The sequence below is a fragment of the Alternaria alternata genome (assembly GCF_001642055.1).
Source record: "Alternaria alternata strain SRC1lrK2f unplaced genomic scaffold CC77scaffold_7, whole genome shotgun sequence".
In the NCBI taxonomy this organism is placed as follows: domain Eukaryota; kingdom Fungi; phylum Ascomycota; class Dothideomycetes; order Pleosporales; family Pleosporaceae; genus Alternaria; species Alternaria alternata.
In genome coordinates, this window is record NW_017306196.1 from 413,653 (window position 1) to 432,141 (window position 18,489).

Below are 18,489 nucleotides of genomic sequence, written 5' to 3' on the forward strand. Positions count from 1 at the left end.
TCTACGTTTTTCAGCGACGGCGTTTTTATCTAGGGTCTCCTTTCTTCCAGCGAAACGAAACGATATCCCGCAATCAGCGATGGAGCTGGTAGGCTGGGTGGGTCTGGCGTCTGTGTAATGGCAGGTGGTTAGGCTCAGTTGGGCTGCCTGGTCTGGAAGTTGGTTGGTTGGGATGTGGGGCGATCATCTCTCGTACTGCATCTCGTCATGGCATGGTGTTATCTCTGGTGGTCATTGCATCTGCGCGGTCGTTAAATATGGTTTCGCTGTACAATACCCTGGATTATACCATCTCCTCTCTAGACAAAGGTTCGGATTCTGGTGGGCGGCGCGGTATTTCAGTATCATTTAGGTAGATAAGTAGTCAGACGGAACGGTCACACGTTTGCGTTAGAAATGAAGCGAAGTGAAACTGTAATAATAAAGTTGTTCGGTCGCTCTGTGATTTATGGAATTCGTGAACGTTTATAAGTCTTCTCGAATGCGACGAGAGATTGTCTGGAAGCAGTATTACCTGTCCATAGGCATATTCTGTAACATTTGATAGAGGGATACTCGAATGATTCTCGACTCTGACAACCAAACACGGCACGTTGAAAGTAGAATCGATATAAAAGACATGGTTCAGTGTCTGATCGGAGCGAATGCTCGAAAAAATGCATGTTACGCTATTATCGCAGACTACTGCTAGGCAACAATAAAGTCTAAGCGAGGCTTACTCCCCCAACGCCATGCTCATGCATGATGAACCACCTCATGGATGGTCACCAATGTCGTGAATCGTGAAAATGTAACGCGTGCTGGTATATACAAAGATCCTTCTCTCGCTTCTCGCCTATTATACGCTCCCTTTGCTCATTCAACTGCTCAGTTGTAGTTTCTCGTCTCAGTCGCTTGGTCAGCTTCTCGTGCTAGGCGGTTCTCGTTGGCGGCTTGCTGCAGAGTCTGGTTGTTCGTTTGGCGTTTCTGTGCATCGAGCTTCTTCTGGAGGTCGCCTGATGAAGCCTTGTTCGCGCGGGCCTGAGAGCTATGTCAGCGATTGTGGTCAAGAGTCGCGCGGCCCTTTCTCTGCTCTTGCTCCATCAGATGTGAAGGTTATAGGTACGTACCTCTGCAGCAGCCGCAGCCGCAGCTTTCGGATCATCTTGCCTGTTGCTATCTCCTAGCGTTCGTGGTGGTCCACCGACCTTTGGCTTTGGTGGTGCAACATTGTTCGGAATAGATGCTCTGGTCGCAGGCGTAGGCGCAGATTCAAGTGTGCGCCCATTGCCTGCGAAGTTGTCTTTTGACTGTTTGCCGCAGAGATTACCCATCTGTAGCTCTGGAGCTGAAGCTATAGGGAGTTGGGACGAAGGAAGTTTGGCGACGACGGTTGTAGTGATAGCTACTGTGGCTGTGCGGAGGTAGGGTCCAGGTTCAAAGTGCAAGGGAAGGGTGCGGACAAGACGTCAGCCTCGTGGCGGGGAAGGTGCATTGCGACGCGTGGGATTGGCGCCAAGTACCCGTCTCTCGGATACCGGCTACGGCATCTTCAGGCAGGGTGCAACTGTGCGTCAAACACTGCAGCTTTTTAGCTTCTCTGATATCTTCTCTACAATCCCGTCGCGTTTGTGACGGCTACACATGACGATGACCACCAAACGTCAAGCACTCCGTAGGTGGGTACACTAGAGCGGTAGCGCAATGAGTTCTTCCGTATCCCGTGGATGGAGGCTTCTTTGGCCGATTGCACACAACGACGCCGGTGTATGAGTGGCCGCACGTACGCCGATACAAGTCGGAATACTACCAGACATTAACAACAACGCCTCGCAGTCATTCATAGCCTTGTTGTCTGTATCCGGGGACGCCAGGATTCGGAACAAGGACGATACACATGACAGCCGTGACTTGGAGCGAAAGGCCAATCAAGGAGCAGGAGTTGGACATACGCTTTTACGCATTTGGTTAGGCTCCATTCACTCTTCTCAAGCGCATACCTTCACCTTCTCAGCCAGTTCGTTCCTTTCACTCGTGGTTGATGTTGTAGAGTTGTCAGGGTAGACCCCTCAAAGGCATGATTGATTGTATGTTTTTCTTTTCACTCACCCCTCGCACCTTACCTGGCATTCTGATTACGCCATCGTGCTTTCCCACGTCTGAGAACCGTGATGGCCTCCGCCTTGACTTTTCGATATCGTCAGGAACACACGCTCTGAAACTCTCAAAGCACGCAAAAATGGCTAATAACTGTGCAGATTGCGATCGCGATTCAGCTTTTGGAGACGACGACGACTTCTGGACTACAAATCCGATGTTTTCTTTGGGCGCACCAGTGACTGGGACCAAGCGTGCTGCAGACAATCTGAAAGATGACGCCGCACGAACCCGGGGCCAATCAACCCCGTCTCAGCTTGAACATGGTACTCAACCCGTTGATCCAAGCTTGTGTTGCACTCGCTGCCCAGAAACATGCGACGTGCGTTCAACTAAGCGGAGGGCCTCCGCCCTAAAGGTGGCCGAGTATCACGAACTCACCACCGAATCACACACCGGTCTTGATACGGATTGTTCTTTTCCAGATGACTGCTTCGAGAAATTCTGTCAGGAATGCAATCTGGAGCCATCCTGTCCACCAGCCCCTTGCCCTGACGACAACTGTCCCGATGTCTGCCCCGCAGACTGCCCCGAAGACGACGCTTGTTTCGACCCACGGTGTACTCAGAAAGATGAACATTGTACAGACGACTGTATAGATCCCCAGTGTACAAAGATCGCTTGTCCAGATCAGGTATGCTGCTGTCAGAAGTGCAACGCTCAACCCTTCGCTCTGCCTGGCACGCAGCACGAGTGTCACTTCGCTCATTCCGCTCCTACCTCCGTCGGTACTGTGTACTGTTACGACTCTGCGCCTTGCCATTTTCAAGAAGGCTTTCATGGACAAGATGATGGGTTGTCTTCGTTTGAGACATATCCTTGCTTCTCCCAAACTCACGGGTACAATACCATCGCGGATGACCTGACCACGATAGCGTCAAGCGCTCCAACACCAGCTTTGTCGCACAGCAACTACACATCGCTAGAAAGTGCATTCACCACTGAGCCGTCACCGGGGCCTGGACAAACGATCTTCCCACCACACTGTTACCTCGACGTCGCCGGTGATCACTGTCACATCGATAACTCGTGTTGTCATGGATCTCAAAGAGCCTGTGGTGATGCCCCGTCTGCGTCGCAACAACAGCTTGAGCTTTGGAACTCTTCAATAGCACCAGGCAACGGTTTGGCGTCAAATTTTATGAACTTTGGCTTCAATCCAAGCCTACCAACGAGCCCTGTTTCAGCCGATCGTAACTCTCTACACTCGTCGAACCCGTTCAGCCTGAACTCTCCCATGATGGACTTTAACGACCAGACATTCCACGATCAGTCGTGGATGCTGACAGATTCGGCGTTCTCGAACACTTTTCAACCAGCAAGCTCATTCACTGGTGCAAACAAACTCGACTTCCTCGCTTCGGCGGTCCAGAGCGAGATCTTGCGGCCAAGCACATCGGATTTGACAGTTTCGAGCTCGGCTTCTGCCGCTAGAGCTCAAACTGAAGCTCAAGCGTGTATATGTAAATGGTACGTCGGTCTGGAGCAACCCTTTACTGCCAAGATCATCTCAATCTATGAAGCCTTTGCGATTGTATGAGGACTGTAAGCTAATTGACACCTCTCAGGCAACATGCACCCGGTGTCCTCTGCCTCGCCGTCTTCGACGCCCCCGAAGCCCTTCACAGACATATCAAGACCGGACACGTAGACAACTGCACACACTGCTTCTGTCAATGGGAAGGTTGCGAAGCACACTCTAAAGATTTCAAGCAGCGCTCTAAGCTGTCTCGTCACCTTCTTGGTCACGCGGGTTATCGCCCATATGCTTGCAGCTATGAGGGATGCGAGAAGACGTTTGCCACCAACCAAGCGAAGGACAACCACGAGAGAACACACACAGGCGAGAGGCCATATGTATGTGACCGTTGCGGTTACACAACAACGACACATACACAACTACAAACACACATCAGTGCGCTGCACGAGGGTAAGAAGCCGCATAAATGTCGATTCTGCGAGTTTACATGCGCCGACTCGAGTAATTTGAGCAAGCATGAGAGGACACACCAAGTAAGCATAGATTAACAACACTAGAACTACTTTTACTAACGATACCTACAGACGCTACGACCATACAGATGTCCCCACCCAAACTGCACATTCAAGCCCGACTGCCGCTGGGAGAACTTGAAGCGGCACTTGCGTCGTTCGAGCCACTGCCCACAACTCCTGGTAGAAACCAGCGAAGAGTACAAGTCCTACCGTGAAGGTGTACGGCGTGAGATCGACGACTGGCATAAGCGAAACGAAGATGGTGGCCTAGGAAAGGCCGGTAGGAGGAAGGGCAGAGCGTAGATGACACACTTCGGTGAACAGATGACACCGAAAGTGAGGCGTGGTGCCTTTGGGCAACTCTTTTGTGACGCGTTTATGAGAACGTCATGTTTGGACACGAATTTACGGATTGCCGACGAACACTCCCTTTAGGGTACTATCATGAACAGCATTAGGATAAGCATGATACCAGTATATATAACAATTATCTACCAACCATTATCTTGCTCAACTTCATGTTTGCCACAACGCCGCTCAAATATAGCGGCATAAGCCTGCGCTGTTAGTACTACCATACCAGCTACGTGAAGATCATACAACATGCGTGGGCTAGTGCATCCTCGGAAATTTGGAAGCGAAGAAACGGTTTGGAACCGGGATGACGGGGATTTATGCTATAGGTGTATGCCTGGTATAGTGACAGCGATGCGTGTTTCAGGGCAGACAAATTTAGACAGAGTACCGATATCTTGGATTTGAGAAAAGAAGGGGAAAGGGGTGTGGCGGCGCTTGAGTATTTCAGGATGAATAGATCTGAGGAATAAGCCGAGCCATTAAGGACGATGAGTCATGAATGTTGGTGTTCTAGTACTCTGGTGACAGGTCGAACTGAACTGTGGCAAGATGCTTGCCATGGTGAACACTGCACGTAGCACTCACTACCTGGAGGACTAAAGTCATATATTCCGTAGTTTCCATTGCCGTACCTAGTTATTCAAACGCAAGCAACCATCTCCACCAACTCCATCTCTCTCCTCACTATCCAAACAGCAAAGCCGCCATCCGACTCAACAAAACCCCCTTCTACTCAACAGGCGGGATATCGTAGAAATGTAATCAAGATAGAGCATTAACCTTTTTTCCTCGAGTAGCATGGAAGCAAGGTCATATATACAATATCACTTCCATCGCTCTCTCGCTCAAAAACAGTCAACAAGAAAGAAAAGGCTGCGTCGCATGGGTAATGCGGCGGGGTATAGAACAGACAAAGTCAATCAGCCGGAGGTATGTCAGGGTCGTGTGTACCAGGGTGTGTGCGTGTGGCGTGATTACTGGGACGTCGAAGGGTATTTTGCGCGAGGTTGCGCAATCAGGCGGTGAAGGAGCGTATTAGACACTAGGCCCGAAGGCAGTCTATGGTTCGCGCAGATCGTGAAATAGCAGAAGGGTTCTAGAGGTCGTGACGTGTCGATGGTCCGAAGGGCTCGGGGGACGAGGACCCCTAGAGGGGTAGGGAGGACCGATCATCGGGAGACCCAAGAACCAAAGTCGAAAAAACAAACAACGCGTAAAAAAAACATCATCGTGGCGACATTACTATTTGTGGACGGATTCGGAGCTGATGAGGGTACTAGACCCTAGGGAGTGGACGTCTGGTGTGCTCGCGAGTAGTGGCCGTGTTACCGAAGAAGAAGGTGGTGCGGATGCGACACAACTCTTGCTCTTGCCGTACCGTATGTAAGGCGGTGGGCGATCTGAGGTAGGGGATGGCGAGGAAGCAACTATGGAGCGTTAACAGACCAGGCCTTCAAGACATCTTAAGGGCTTGGAGGTATGCGGTCACCTCCACTCCCATGTCCGCCAGAGTCTGTGCTGTCGCCTTCGATGGTCTTCCTCCAGTGCTGTGGCAAGCACACACAGACTAGAGGGAAAGCCTTGATCTCGTTGTCAGATTCAACGGGTGACCGTCGGCCTCCGTTGCTCACACCCGAGTCACGTTGCTCGGCCTTTCGTGCCTCCCACTGCTCTGCCGTCTCGGAAAGTCTTACACCTGTCGCCCAACCATCATCCCATATACCGACAACCTTGAGCATATCTCCTCTTTCAAGCTCGAACTCGTCGCCGGCACGAGGTTGGTAGGCCCAGAGAGTGGCGACAGTATCGTTCGGATGAATATCGTCCTGAGAGTAGTAGTCCTTGAAAAATTGCAACTGCTCAGACTGGCCGGAAGCGACACCATCTGGACTCGAGAAGTTACGCGTCTGATCAGATCCAGAGAGTGGCGACGAGCTTGCTCCTAGAGCGGAGTGGCTCGACAAAGAACCTTGTCGTTTAGGGAGGTTACCAGCAAGATGGCCACGGATGGATTCGGGTGAATCATAGGGACCGAGTTGAGAGCCACCGTATGCAGTCATACGACCGCCTCGATCACTGAGGCCTGAGGATGACGACCCTTCCAAGGCCGACATACGTTGAACACGGGCGCCTGGGAGGATAGTAGCGGGCGTTTGACCGTCGCCCCCGTAACTCATGGGTGGAACAATGCCCGCCTTGGGTGATTGGTGTCGCGAAGGGGATGGCGTGTTGAAGACGCTACCAGCCTGGCTATTCTTTTGGTGGCGCCTTCGCATGCAGCAGAAGACAATAGCTGCAATGATTAGGGCGGCGCCGATGAGTGATCCTATAACGATGCCAGCAATGGCACCTCCAGAAATACCAGAACCGGAATCGCGTCCCCCAGATCCTGCGCCTGCTGTGGAGCTTGGAGATCCAGAAGAAGTGCTCGAGGGGAATACTGGAGGCATCGAAACAGTTGTGGGCAGATCGACACCTACGCAGCGCGACTCAACGTTCGCATTGACGCAGCAAGAATCTGTGGAGTTGACGGTACTTGAGCCACAGAAGAGGCACAATCCTTGGAGGTTACCTTGATATCCACATTCGTCGGGCTCGTTTTTGGTTGCATCGATGCAGTTACTGCTGAGCGAGCTGGCAGGGTTGGAGCAGCGAGCGAAGTCGGAACGAATTTCCGGAACTGCATTGTTACCAGGTGTACCGCACAGGTCCGGGCTTGATACGATCACTTGTTCGCTGATAGCAAAATCGGCCTGCGTCTGTCAGCCTTACGATACGGTGTAATTTCGGGAAGATAGTTACGTACGCAAGCACCTGCGCAGAGCGGAGTTGCGTCCGTGTCGCTGAGTCCGCATGCAGTCCTAGAAGATTGGATGATGAGGTTACAGAGGACTGTTCTTGTGTAACGAGCATAGAGATTGGTGGTGCTAGTGAGGTTGACGCTTGAGCATCCCAATATGTCTTCGTACCTGAAATGTGTTAGTCTACTGGTGGCATTGAGCAGTCGTGTGGCACGACTAGGACTAGACTAACTGCCGCTGCGCGTATCCGGTGCCAATGTAGTTGACCAAACCTTCGTCGAACGACTGGGTGTCAGACACGTATTGGAGGAAAGGACTGTTTGCGACCAAGGTTAGTCACCACTCGATATATCCAGTCACGTTGGACGTACAAGTTGCCGGTCAAATTTGTATCGACGGATGCAGAACTGAAGGCCGGACAGGCTGTCGAGCCCCGGAGCGATACGCAACTTTGCTGGGCCATGGTTTGTGGTACAGAGGCAGCAGCAGCAACAACTGCAAAGACGAGAGCCCTTTTTGTGCCAGAACGTGATTGCTTTTGGGAACAGGAGGTGGTAGCGCGAGCATTGTCGCAGCACAGGCACGGGCGCATGCTGATGATATTGGTACGCGTAGAAGCTGTATGACTTGTCGATAATTCCAGTCCTAGGATGTGGCCGTGGTGGAGTAAAGTTGTCGACGATGACGGGCCAGTAGGAGACGCGCAGCTTCAAAAGTCCATTCGCGACATGTAGATAGGGCGTCGGGCGGTGTATATCTATGTAGTTGTCGTCGACGCAAGAGTATTAGAAAATAGAGACCGTATCGATTGCGTGCCGGTCTAAGAAAGGAAGGAGAGAGCCTGGCTCGCAGCGGCAGAAAGAGCGTACTGGGTAGGGAAGCTGCGATGGGTCTCTACAGTGGAGAGAGGAAGGCACGCGCTTGAGCCTTGGGGGATGGTCAACACGCACGAACAGCGAAGCTACCGTGTCGGCTAGCTCCTTCCTTGGGCGCCAGGGTCAGCTCTGCCTAGGCGTTGATTGGCCCGACCCTGCCGGCGGGAAATGAGCGCGAAGTCTGTACCTGGCCTAAAATTATCTCTCCGATGCTTTTCGTCTCAGGTTCCTGGCTGCGGATTACGACTCCAGCTGGTCGAGTGATGAGGGTTAACACTGTCATGCTATACACCATCCTCATCACCGACCCACTGCATATCCACTGCATACCCACTGTGTGCAACGTGTCGACGGGAGCTCGCAGCTCTCCACCTGGGCCTTTTGCTGGCTTGCAGCACTGCGTATGCGGTATAGCGTCTGACTGCATGCGCTAGCCCTCCTCATGTACTAGTCCGCTGTTTCAATATACAACTACTGCCTTCACCGCGCAACCGGTCCGCTTCGGCTGGCCTTGCTATGTTGCAGCGCATAACGTCGAGCTTGTGCCTGAGACCGTCCCACCTCAGTACTACCATCGCTTCGTCCATGCGACGTGGTTATGCGCGTTTCGAACCGCGCATGGAGCTTGCAGATCCTCCAGCCTCGTCCTTAGCGTCTTCCGTGCTTCTGTTTACTGCACTTCTTCTGCGCAACGCCCGTTGACCCTCGGCCCTTTCCCTCTCCAGACTAGCTAGCGGCCCGCTCCCCTCCCTGAACCATTGTTTGTGAGCAACGAGCCTGCGACGATCTCTGCCCCGATCTGCATCCACATCCTGTTCAATCCTTAGTACCCAGCCCACCATGTGGAGAAGCACGTTGCATCTCGTGGATTTCATCAGCACCAACATTGAGGGTTGACTTTGACTCTGAACATGCCATTCCTGGAGTCGTACAATAGGCCGTAAGCATTTCCAAACTACACCCATTCCTCTCCCTTGGCCTTCGACTGAGACTCTGTCTTCGTTATTTACAACATTTCATTCCTCAAAGACCTATGTGGGTATACACTTCTAGAGTCCAGGCCTTCACCCATCTCTCCATCACCCAATCCGTCATCATGTCATTCTACATGGTTTCCTTGTTCTCAATCGCGATTTGTAATACTCTGCGGCGTCATGGTATCCAGAACTCTCAGGCTCGGGGCATCTGACGTTGCCTGTTTGAACTACAGGCCTTGCTGGGATGTGGTCAATGCGATTCAGGCAAACTCAACTGCCGGAGCTCAGTCTATACAAAACCGTTCTACTCGATCGCCTACGCGTCGCCAACCCTACGTAGTCAGGTACTACATCAACGTCTACCTGGGCATGACCTACCCATACTGTAAGAGTGAAACGCCATGAACTTCTATCGTGATACGCCAAACCATGCGAGCTACTACGTCACCTAGAAATAACCTTGGCATCGTGGAAATCTTTGCAGAGGGCGCCTCTAGCAAGCTTTTCGCTATTGAATGCACCAAGTGCCTCGTTGTCTTCCGCGTTAGCCTGCCGGTCGCACCAGCCGTTAGGATCAACAGTGAAGTCGCCACTTAGGCATTCGTTCGGGACAAAACTGAAGTCCTAGTACCGCGAATCGTCGCACACGATGCAGATCCCTCGAATGAGCTGGGTTTTGAGTGGACTCTGATAGAATGGGCGGATGCACACCATTACACGAAACCTGGCATGGATTGTCATGATGGAGGAGGGCTTACTAATTCAGGAAGATGTAGGATACATTTTACAATCCTTCAATATCGAGCTTTCAGACATTGCAGTCTGACGCTCGTCAACAAGTCTCACCCCTGTGCTGATTCATACTCCATATATACTGTGGGCGAGATCGTTCAACTCGCGTTCTTCAAAAAAGACGACATTTTCTTAGTCATGAGTACCTCTCTGCTCGTCACCAAATCCTCAAGCACTTCGTACACAATTTCGATCAGGAGGATGATGACGACACAGAGCATCACTGCGATATTCAAGCCGTATACTCCAGCCTAGAAACTGTAACTCTGTGGCTCTTTTCAGACGACATCATTTCAGCAGAACACACGACCCTTTGTAACTGCGACATGAGCATCTCAAACATACTAGTCATTACTAGAGGTAGTCTAGTCTCAATAGCAGACTAGGAACGCGTAACCACGCTTCCTACCTACACCGCTATCAAGCTACCCCAGTTTCTCGGAGAATTTGTCCGCGCCGCTCCTCCTAGAAATACCACGAACACCACCTCGGAAGTATACAAAACAGAACTGAAATACTACTACGCGACGTGCCTAAGGAAATACCTCTTAGATGAGATAACTCGGGTTTGTTCTACTTAATCTAGCGTCTTTGAGACAGAAAGCATTAGGCCCGACGTACTAATCTAGCTGGATAAATGTGAGAATGATATGACAGCCAAGTGGGTGAGGGTGTGGCTAGATGCCGCTGATGGGGGAGAGAGCCGACGTTTGCTTTGACAGATGCGTGTTGGAAACCGCTGGTGTTACATAGGTGGTTGTATAAGGACACTGTAAGCCTAAATTGGGAATGGATGAGTATAGTAGCTGAGATTTTCCGGTTTCTCGGATATCTCAGAGTGTTTTTTTGAAATCTATTGCAGTGTAAGCTCTAGCCTATGCCTTATAGTACCATGTCCAAAACACGATTGGGTATCATTCAACGCCATGTCCTCATCTCCACACCCCTCATTCTTTGCCGCGTCTTCCTTGCTGACATATGACACGCCTCGTCAATCCAGCAGCCACGCAAAGACATGTCCTAGAAGAATTTGACACCCTCTCCCTCACCTCCAGACCCAAAAACCTGCGCCTTCCCCCTCTTCACGCAAACCCCCAAACTCTTTTGCAACAGGTCCATATCCATTCCATAAAACTCTTCCCTACGGCTCACGTCCCCTTCGACAATCTCGTACAACGTGAGTACCGTGCCCTTTTGTCCCGTCCTCTCCACCCATTCCTCCAACGCCGCAGCCCACTCCTCAGGTCTCCGCCAATATATCCACGCCTTGCCTCCTTCACCCTCTTCTCCCGGCTTTATTCCCTTCTTAGACGAGCTTGTACTTATGAATTCAGCGCGGTTTCCGCCTTCGGGTGAGGCCATGTATGTGAGGATGGCTTTTGCATCGCGGAGGGAGAGGCTCCTGCGAAGGGTCGCGTTTGTGAAGAGAGGGGTTGGGAGCGCATCGATGAGGGAGATGGTAAAGATGCGGTTGTGGCGGCAGTAGGACTGGATGAGGATGGACCAGGAAGCCAGTTGTGAGGAGCGTGTGCTGGCAACGGGCTGGAGGGTGAAGAAGGGCGGGAAGGAGTATTGAGGTGGGAACACAAAGCTCGGGTTCGTGAGGGTGGTTGCTGTGGAGGGTGTTGGTGTGGGCGTTGAGGCAGGATAGGTGGATGTTGCAGCCATGTTTAAATATGGTGGTAATGTTAAATTTGCATAGGATGCGAGAATGTAGGCTTGTGTTGCGTTGCGCGTGTGGAACATTGATAGTTGGGAACGCGTTGATGGAGGTCTGCGGGGACTTTGCGACGTCATTGGTTGCTTGGCTTGGGCACCAAGGCCTTGTGTCTTCAACTCACTACGACAAGTCTTAATGCACTGCTACATAGGATATGCCCTTCCAAACACCTCATCTTGGACAAGTCATCTAGGAAAATCATGTGGAACTTTGTGCCCTTGCACAATTTGATCGTAGGTCAAGAATGGTGATATCTCCATCGAAGTCGAGCAATGATTTGATCACACTTTATGGAAAGGAACCAGTGTAGCGGAGTGTGGTGACAGCGGAGTGCATGTTGACGACGATGGTGGGGATGCCGTTCTTCTTGAGTTTCAATGGACAGAGTTGACGGGGTATGCTTACGATTAGACAAATACAAAGTCAAAGATCATTCGTAATATCTCGCGTGGGAGATGTGAGACGTAGCCATCGGTCGATAGACCGCGACTGTCCTTGTCCGTGTGATTCCGCGTGTTTTTATGCGTACTAAATAGTACCATTGGTAGCGCAGTATGGCACAGTTTTGGGATCAAGTAAGGAATACTATCATGGATACCATTATTCGTGAAGCTCAAACATATACAACTTGTTGTCCCAAACAGTCCAACGGTGAGTGCGAGGCCAACAGATGCCAGAGCCAGTCCTATACTTTTCAACATACCCATGCGCCATAACCATATATGTAGAAAGGAGTCGAAATATTGACCAATATCCGAATCCAGTCTCTTTGTAGATACATGCTCTGCAGTCCATTCTACACCATCTTTACCGCCACCCCCTTCTCTTCTGCTGCTGTTGCGCACTCGCTTTCATCCTGATTTGATCCTCCTTCTGCTGTTGGAATCCCTTGACCTCTTGACTGTACATCTCATACTGTCCCAGCCAGTACTCGACCAAGCCTTGCACATCTTCCACAAAGCCCTCAGGCCCCCTGTTGTATACCCAGAAGCCCACAACGAGAATCCCGCCCCAGAAAACCAGACGCAAAGCCAGGTTTACCCAGAAGATGACGGCTCGGTACATCATGTCCAGGATCTTGAGCGAGATGAAGAATATGGCGAGCAGGGCGAGGATGGAGGCGACATCGGGCTGTGTGATGAGTTTGTTGAGGAGAGGCGAGAGGTGCGTGGTCAGGGTGCGCGAGATGCCGAAGAAGGTTGTGAGGAGTTGGAGGAGGGGGCTTGCAAAGGAGGGTGGGAGGAAGCGCGGGATAAGCGCTGCGTAATCTGGCAGTACATGTTAGCATAGTGCATTGCGACGCAAGAAGATGACAATAAGCATATCGTCGAGGCTTACCCTGTATAAAGTCCATTCTGGGCAGTTTGCGATTGGACGTGCAGGTGTCGTGTGCAAGACGCGATGGACGCGTTGTGGGGTGCAAAAGGCGAGTTCGCGCTTGCGACGGATCTGCGCGCGGGTAGCGGATGACTGGAGCGACGCGTGGTAGATGGGAAAGACGAGCACGCGATGGGCTTGTTGTCGTGTGGCTAATATTTTGCCTGTTTGCACACGGTTGCGGTGACAGCTGTCCACGTTGACCCACTAAAACGCTTTCACACAAGCCATGCAGCTCAACACACCTAATCCTGGCTGCACGTCATCCGCTCGGCTCGCTAGCTTAGTCACCCACCTCCTCCCACCAGAATCCACTCATGATGCGCAAAAGTAACATACACCGACGATCATACTCCACCACCCTGCGTCTTGCATTTCAGCCCCATCTGCACCACCACTGCGCGACATGTCGCGGGGTACACCCGGTCTGATGATGCGGTGAACTTCTTGTGCGCGGGAAGCGCGATCGTGTATGAATCGCGTCCCGTCGCTTTTCGATAGCTTATGTGGAGTCGAGTGGAGATCGCGGCAGAGCAGAGTTTCAGATCTAAGTATTGCAAATTCTGGGGTCTTGGAACTGGCGGTGTAGACCACGTTTTTTGGTCTTCCATGCACCACTCGTGCCGTCGGTGGAAACGGTCGTTGCCGAGATGCCGCTTGGACTGATGTCGTGATCCGTGGTGCCTTGCAGGCAGATTGCGCAATGAAGGAACATCACTGCAGTATTGGTAAAGTGTCAGGTGGTAATGTGTTCATTCTTTCTTCTGGGCAGAAAGGACTAGCCTCTCGCAGTGCTACAACTGCATACCCAGGTACATGTTTAGCTATCTACTAGATCCCTTCCTGTGCCATCTTCGGCATCGACTTGCTGCATCCTCCAACAGAAAGAAACAAAGAGGCTCAAGGCCTGTGTAGTGACACAAAGGTCTGGTATCATATATGCAATGCGCCGCCAAACGCCAAAACCCAAAAGACAGAATCATGTCCAATCGTAAAGTATGTATGCGAAGCGAAGGTCGTAAAAGCGAAGTGTTGACTGGTACCGCAACAGTCTCGATGGGTGTACAACAGAAAGCGGTGCGTCGTGACACAGACAGATGTCAGCCATGTATCACTCACTTTGAGTGCATTAGGCAGGCTGCCGGCGGTATATATGACCACTTCGAGTGGACATGTTTGGAGGTTGAATATGACTTGATGAGTTGAGTCATATCGAGTGACACTGGCATTTAAATCCAGCGTCCATCACCTTTCTGTTGAGTGCCGTACTCTGATTCGAAGTTGAATCGGAAAGCAGATGTTTCATCGACGGATGGATAATGTATTAAAGGTTGAGACCGATGTGAAGATGTGGAGCCCCGGTTGAACTCGCCGCTTGGTGAACATGGTGAGTAAGGCGTTGGAGGTCGGTCTGCGATAGAAGAGGCTACACTAGACTTCCTTCGTGCACGCTCAGGCTTTCGTATTGAACTGGTGGGTGACTTTAGTGAAGCCATGTCGGTTAATGACGGTGTTCGTGGAGGGAACTCGTATGTGCTGAGCTCCTTCTCGAACATGGTAGTGACTCTGGGAGATACATGTTCCCGTAAGACAGCTGGTCTGATGCCGTACTTCTCCGGTCGTTGGGTATATTGGCTGGGTCGTCTCCAGGATTCAAACTCGGCATCGTCCAGTGGTGTGACTGCTCGCAAGGAGAAGCCTCGCATCCTTCTTTGAGATCTCTTCCAACAGAAGAGAACGGCAACGGCAACGGCCGTCAGAACGAGAGTGCCTGCCACGGCCCCGAGAATGATCCAGACTTTTGTTTCTTGCTCCATGATTGCGATGGTGGTGTGTATGTCAAGTGTAAATGCTGAACGGGAGTGTTGGTGATAAGTGCTCAAAGACTGCTGCGATCGTCGTTGTCGCTATTTTGAGCAGACCCTGATGGTGTATTGGAAGGAAGATCCAAAAGGAATATACGAGAGAGTGACGTTAATCAGATAACAACCATGCTGGCTGTGGCTGCGGTTGATGCGGCTACTCCAGAAAGGTGGCGGTCGACGAAACGATGGTAGTAATCTTGAGCCCACTCCTGTCTGATATGAACCTTGGAGGGTGATGCGGATAAAGTAGTGCGGGAAGCAAAGAGCGGAGACCTGGGTCATGCGTCTACCCTCGCTCCACAGCACCGTAGTAGGGAATGATGGTATGCACCTAGCGCCACAAAACGAGGCAGCACAAAGAACGGTCCTTCGGTAGAGAGCAACGATGGCGCACCGAGTGAGAGGAGTGTTGCGGGTTATAGAGACCGGACAAGCTTGGCTTGAGGCGACATGCAGGTACAATAGCGTACCTGATGGTGGGTTGCGAAGTTTGTTAGTACGGCAGACTCATGGAAATATCGGTGAGCAGTGCACTAAGAGTAATCCATGATGGGCTAATTTCGACGACCTTGGAACGACACCCCGCCGTTGGCGATGGCGCAAGTACCGGGATAGGCAATTCCACCGTGCCTGCAGCAGGGGCCTGACACTCCCGTCCAGTATATGCCATTCCAGAGCCGTGAAGCGGGCAACGTGGCGTCGTTAAGGTCAGCACGATGTTGGTGTTTGACAGCACACCATGATCTCACAACGAATCCAGGGGCAGAAGTCACTTCAGCCTCAGCAACTTGACACCGAGGGCTTGATAGCGAATGCAACAGCGCACCCGTTCGTGCGTGCCCCTCAGCTCTACCCCGGAAGGGAGTCTTTTCTTTTTCGAAATTCTCCTTGCATCGCTAGAGGGCGGAGTACGAGTGAGACAAGCAAACGCTCAGTTTGCCTGAAGGGGCGTGTGTCGGTCGGAAACTTCGCTTGGAGCAAGCAGGGGCACTGACACGACGTCGATCTATCAAACCCCACCAACCGCAATTAGCATCGCTCCCTTCCAGGCACTGGCCAATCCCGTGTCGGGCTTTAGGTGCGTCCCGCGATAGCTTCCTTTCAAGGTTCTTTATCTTAGCCCTCGACGGAGAGCATCCAGATTCTGATGGTGTGCGTTCCCAAGCCCATAGCAGCTGTAGCTCGTCACCACCTCGACTCGCTCCTGCACGAAACAAGTTTCGATGCCGACATCTGGAGCGTTCGCGATACTGAAAACTACTGGTCGACACAACCAACTGGGTTATAGGCTAGAAGCCGAGCGTTCCTGACTATCGCACAACCCTGGCACCGACGGCCTTTGTGCAGCAAAACCGGGCATTATAGCGCAAACGCACCGACATGTTCCTTGGCAAGAACGGTTGCTTGGTCGCCAGCGTGCCAGGTCATTCACTATTAATCATCTCGATGCTTCATCGCGGGGCCATTTCGATGACCGCCAATAGCGCTTGAGGGCCTTCACCGGACCTTCTTGAAACACATCAAATCTGGTTGAATCTGGTCGAACAACGAGTTCAACGCCCCCATGCACATTCGTTACAATGACATGAGAGCCGTCGATTGAGGCTTGCAGTTTGCTCCGCTATTATAATGTGACTAGTCGTAGTGGACTGGTAGTGCCATGATGGTGCATCATCTGGACTCATCAGAGCGATCAAAGCCTATACAACTAGCGGCATACGTCGAAAACTCTCCGAATCATATTTTGCGTTTGAGGGTCGTCACTGTAGCCGTCCCCGATGCTCGCAGAACCATTCCAAGTGCGACAGCTAGAAGGATCGTACCGTCAAGGGACCTGTCTGACGACAACATTTCGAATTCTGCAGAATCCAAGTACTGTGTCTCAATTTTCTTATGCTAGACTTCTTACAAAGACTTCCCACGCCGAAGAAAGGCTCGGCTCCTGAACCCGTGGTCGTCATGATCTTCGCGCCCATCCTGCAACCGAAATGAGACTTTCATTACAAGCCACGACCAAAGAGGCATCATCCGCAACCCATATGTATCTCGTCGCTTAACCCGCTACCTATCTTTATAGCAAACTCAAGGGTCATCCTTCTTTGTTGAAGCCTGCGGCAAGATCACACGCAAGGTTGTATGCCCAGAACTCTTCAATGTCACTTGGGCCAAGGGTACCCAGGGCCCGAGTTTGTGAGCGCGCGGCTTTGCCGCCATGCCGTGCAAGACGGTAGGTACCTGCAGCTGGAACATAGCGCCTGGCGCTGTCGTTCTGCCGGCTAAACTGCGCAACTTGCACGTGGGCTATCACTATCAGTCAAGCGTGCGACGCCAGGGCCACGAACCGACGGTGGTGTAGTGGCCCAGAGGAAGCACACATAGCGGCGGACACTTTGTTCGGCTGCCTGTGCGAGGAATTGGACCATGTCTTTGGAACTACTTGTGATGGCTGCGTAAGATGCGCGATGTGTCGCAGATGTCGTATTGCTTTTTCGATATCTCCTGATCTACAGCGGGGAGAGAATGCTTGTGTCTGTCTTGCTGTCATTGGTGCGACCAAAGCAGAAGGTGTCAAGACTGCAGCTTGCATCTAACATTTCCTGCTGCCACCAATGAGGGTTTAGATATGGCATATCCACAGCAAAGCTCAGCCGCAACCTCAACACCACCATCGTGAACTCCTGAATATGGTAAGAAAGCGACGGCGCATTCCCTACGCTGTCCTTGATTTTGGCACCGAAGTGCACCCGTCATGACCTGGAAGAAGCGAGTCATTGAGATGAAGATGCACGCAAAACCTCTCGAACGAGAAGAACGCCCGACACCACATCAGCCTCATCACACACCGCACAGCCTCTCCACTCAAGCAAGATGATCAGAATAAAATCTCTCCTTGAAGGTGCCTCGGAACCGGTGGCATCCGAATGATTATGTCGCCTCAGCAAGGTCTTCGCAGGCTACGTGGGCTCATACCTGTCTTCCAATGATCATATAGGGTTGCGTGGGGCATCGGGTGGGTATTGATCCCGACACTCTATAACAGACACACTATTGCTCATGGTATTTCACGGCGAATGTGCTTAACGACGAAAAATTTCCTATGCCCATGCAACAAAAGTCATGGACCGGAGTTTCGGCAATAAAGGACTTAGCAACGGATGATGTCGGAAGCTACATTTGCGCATCATGGTCAGCTGGACTGACCATGTGTCGTTCGCATGTCATGAACGGTGACGCTTGCGCAGGTATTCCTTCAATCGGCTTGACGCTACCGTTCACTGCAAGCCGACATTCGAAATCAAACATGAGTCGCTGTAATGCTTGTCAGAGCGATAGGCGTCTTGGGGTCAGGTAACGGCCATGCATCTGTCCACATTGCGCCCTTCTCACCCGACATCTACGACTCATACCTAGGTACATGCGGTTTATGTGTGACTGGTAGATATTGGATGACCCTGTCAAAAATCCCACGTCGCTTGTGCAACAGACGTTCGTGGGGGCGGCTGTGCATGTATCTGTATATTGGATCTACTATAGGAAGCGCTTCATGATGCTTATGATAATCAGAGATATATTGATGCTCACTTCGCTTGCTAC

At 51.6% G+C, this 18,489-nt stretch overlaps 6 protein-coding genes across 6 annotated transcripts; 1 reads left to right on the forward strand and 5 right to left on the reverse strand.

Moving 5' to 3' along the window:
* Nucleotides 1-867: 867 nt before the first annotated feature.
* Nucleotides 868-1,313, reverse strand: CC77DRAFT_1059931 (hypothetical protein; the record flags this gene model as incomplete). Its single annotated transcript, XM_018528294.1, has 2 exons — nt 868-1,020; nt 1,110-1,313. The coding sequence occupies 2 exons, from the start codon at nt 1,311-1,313 to the stop codon at nt 868-870; spliced, it is 357 nt and encodes a 118-aa protein (XP_018387442.1).
* Nucleotides 1,314-2,201: 888 nt separating this feature from the next.
* Nucleotides 2,202-4,631, forward strand: CC77DRAFT_1019020 (hypothetical protein). Its single transcript, XM_018524737.1, has 3 exons — nt 2,202-3,606; nt 3,705-4,149; nt 4,201-4,631. Exons 1-3 carry the CDS (start codon nt 2,219-2,221, stop codon nt 4,432-4,434), a joined length of 2,067 nt encoding a protein of 688 aa, XP_018387443.1. The 5' UTR covers nt 2,202-2,218; the 3' UTR covers nt 4,435-4,631.
* A 1,320-nt stretch (nt 4,632-5,951) lies between these two features.
* CC77DRAFT_932802 (SH3 domain-containing protein) lies at nt 5,952-7,752 on the reverse strand (the record flags this gene model as incomplete). The annotated part of the gene is made up of 4 exons (XM_018534279.1): nt 5,952-7,241; nt 7,295-7,457; nt 7,522-7,605; nt 7,661-7,752. The coding sequence occupies 4 exons, from the start codon at nt 7,750-7,752 to the stop codon at nt 5,952-5,954; spliced, it is 1,629 nt and encodes a 542-aa protein (XP_018387444.1).
* Nucleotides 7,753-10,596: 2,844 nt separating this feature from the next.
* CC77DRAFT_1019022 (ESCRT-II complex, vps25 subunit) lies at nt 10,597-11,685 on the reverse strand. Its single transcript, XM_018524738.1, has one exon. It carries the CDS (start codon nt 11,599-11,601, stop codon nt 10,954-10,956), a length of 648 nt encoding a protein of 215 aa, XP_018387445.1. The 5' UTR covers nt 11,602-11,685; the 3' UTR covers nt 10,597-10,953.
* A 549-nt stretch (nt 11,686-12,234) lies between these two features.
* CC77DRAFT_1019023 (hypothetical protein) lies at nt 12,235-13,252 on the reverse strand. The gene is made up of 2 exons (XM_018524739.1): nt 12,992-13,252; nt 12,235-12,921 (listed from the first exon to the last, which is right to left on the reverse strand). Exons 1-2 carry the CDS (start codon nt 13,005-13,007, stop codon nt 12,461-12,463), a joined length of 477 nt encoding a protein of 158 aa, XP_018387446.1. The 5' UTR covers nt 13,008-13,252; the 3' UTR covers nt 12,235-12,460.
* A 1,007-nt stretch (nt 13,253-14,259) lies between these two features.
* On the reverse strand, nt 14,260-14,847 carry CC77DRAFT_932813 (hypothetical protein; the record flags this gene model as incomplete). The annotated part of the gene is made up of 1 exon (XM_018534280.1): nt 14,260-14,847. The coding sequence occupies one exon, from the start codon at nt 14,845-14,847 to the stop codon at nt 14,260-14,262; it is 588 nt and encodes a 195-aa protein (XP_018387447.1).
* Between the last annotated feature and the right edge of the window lie 3,642 nt (nt 14,848-18,489).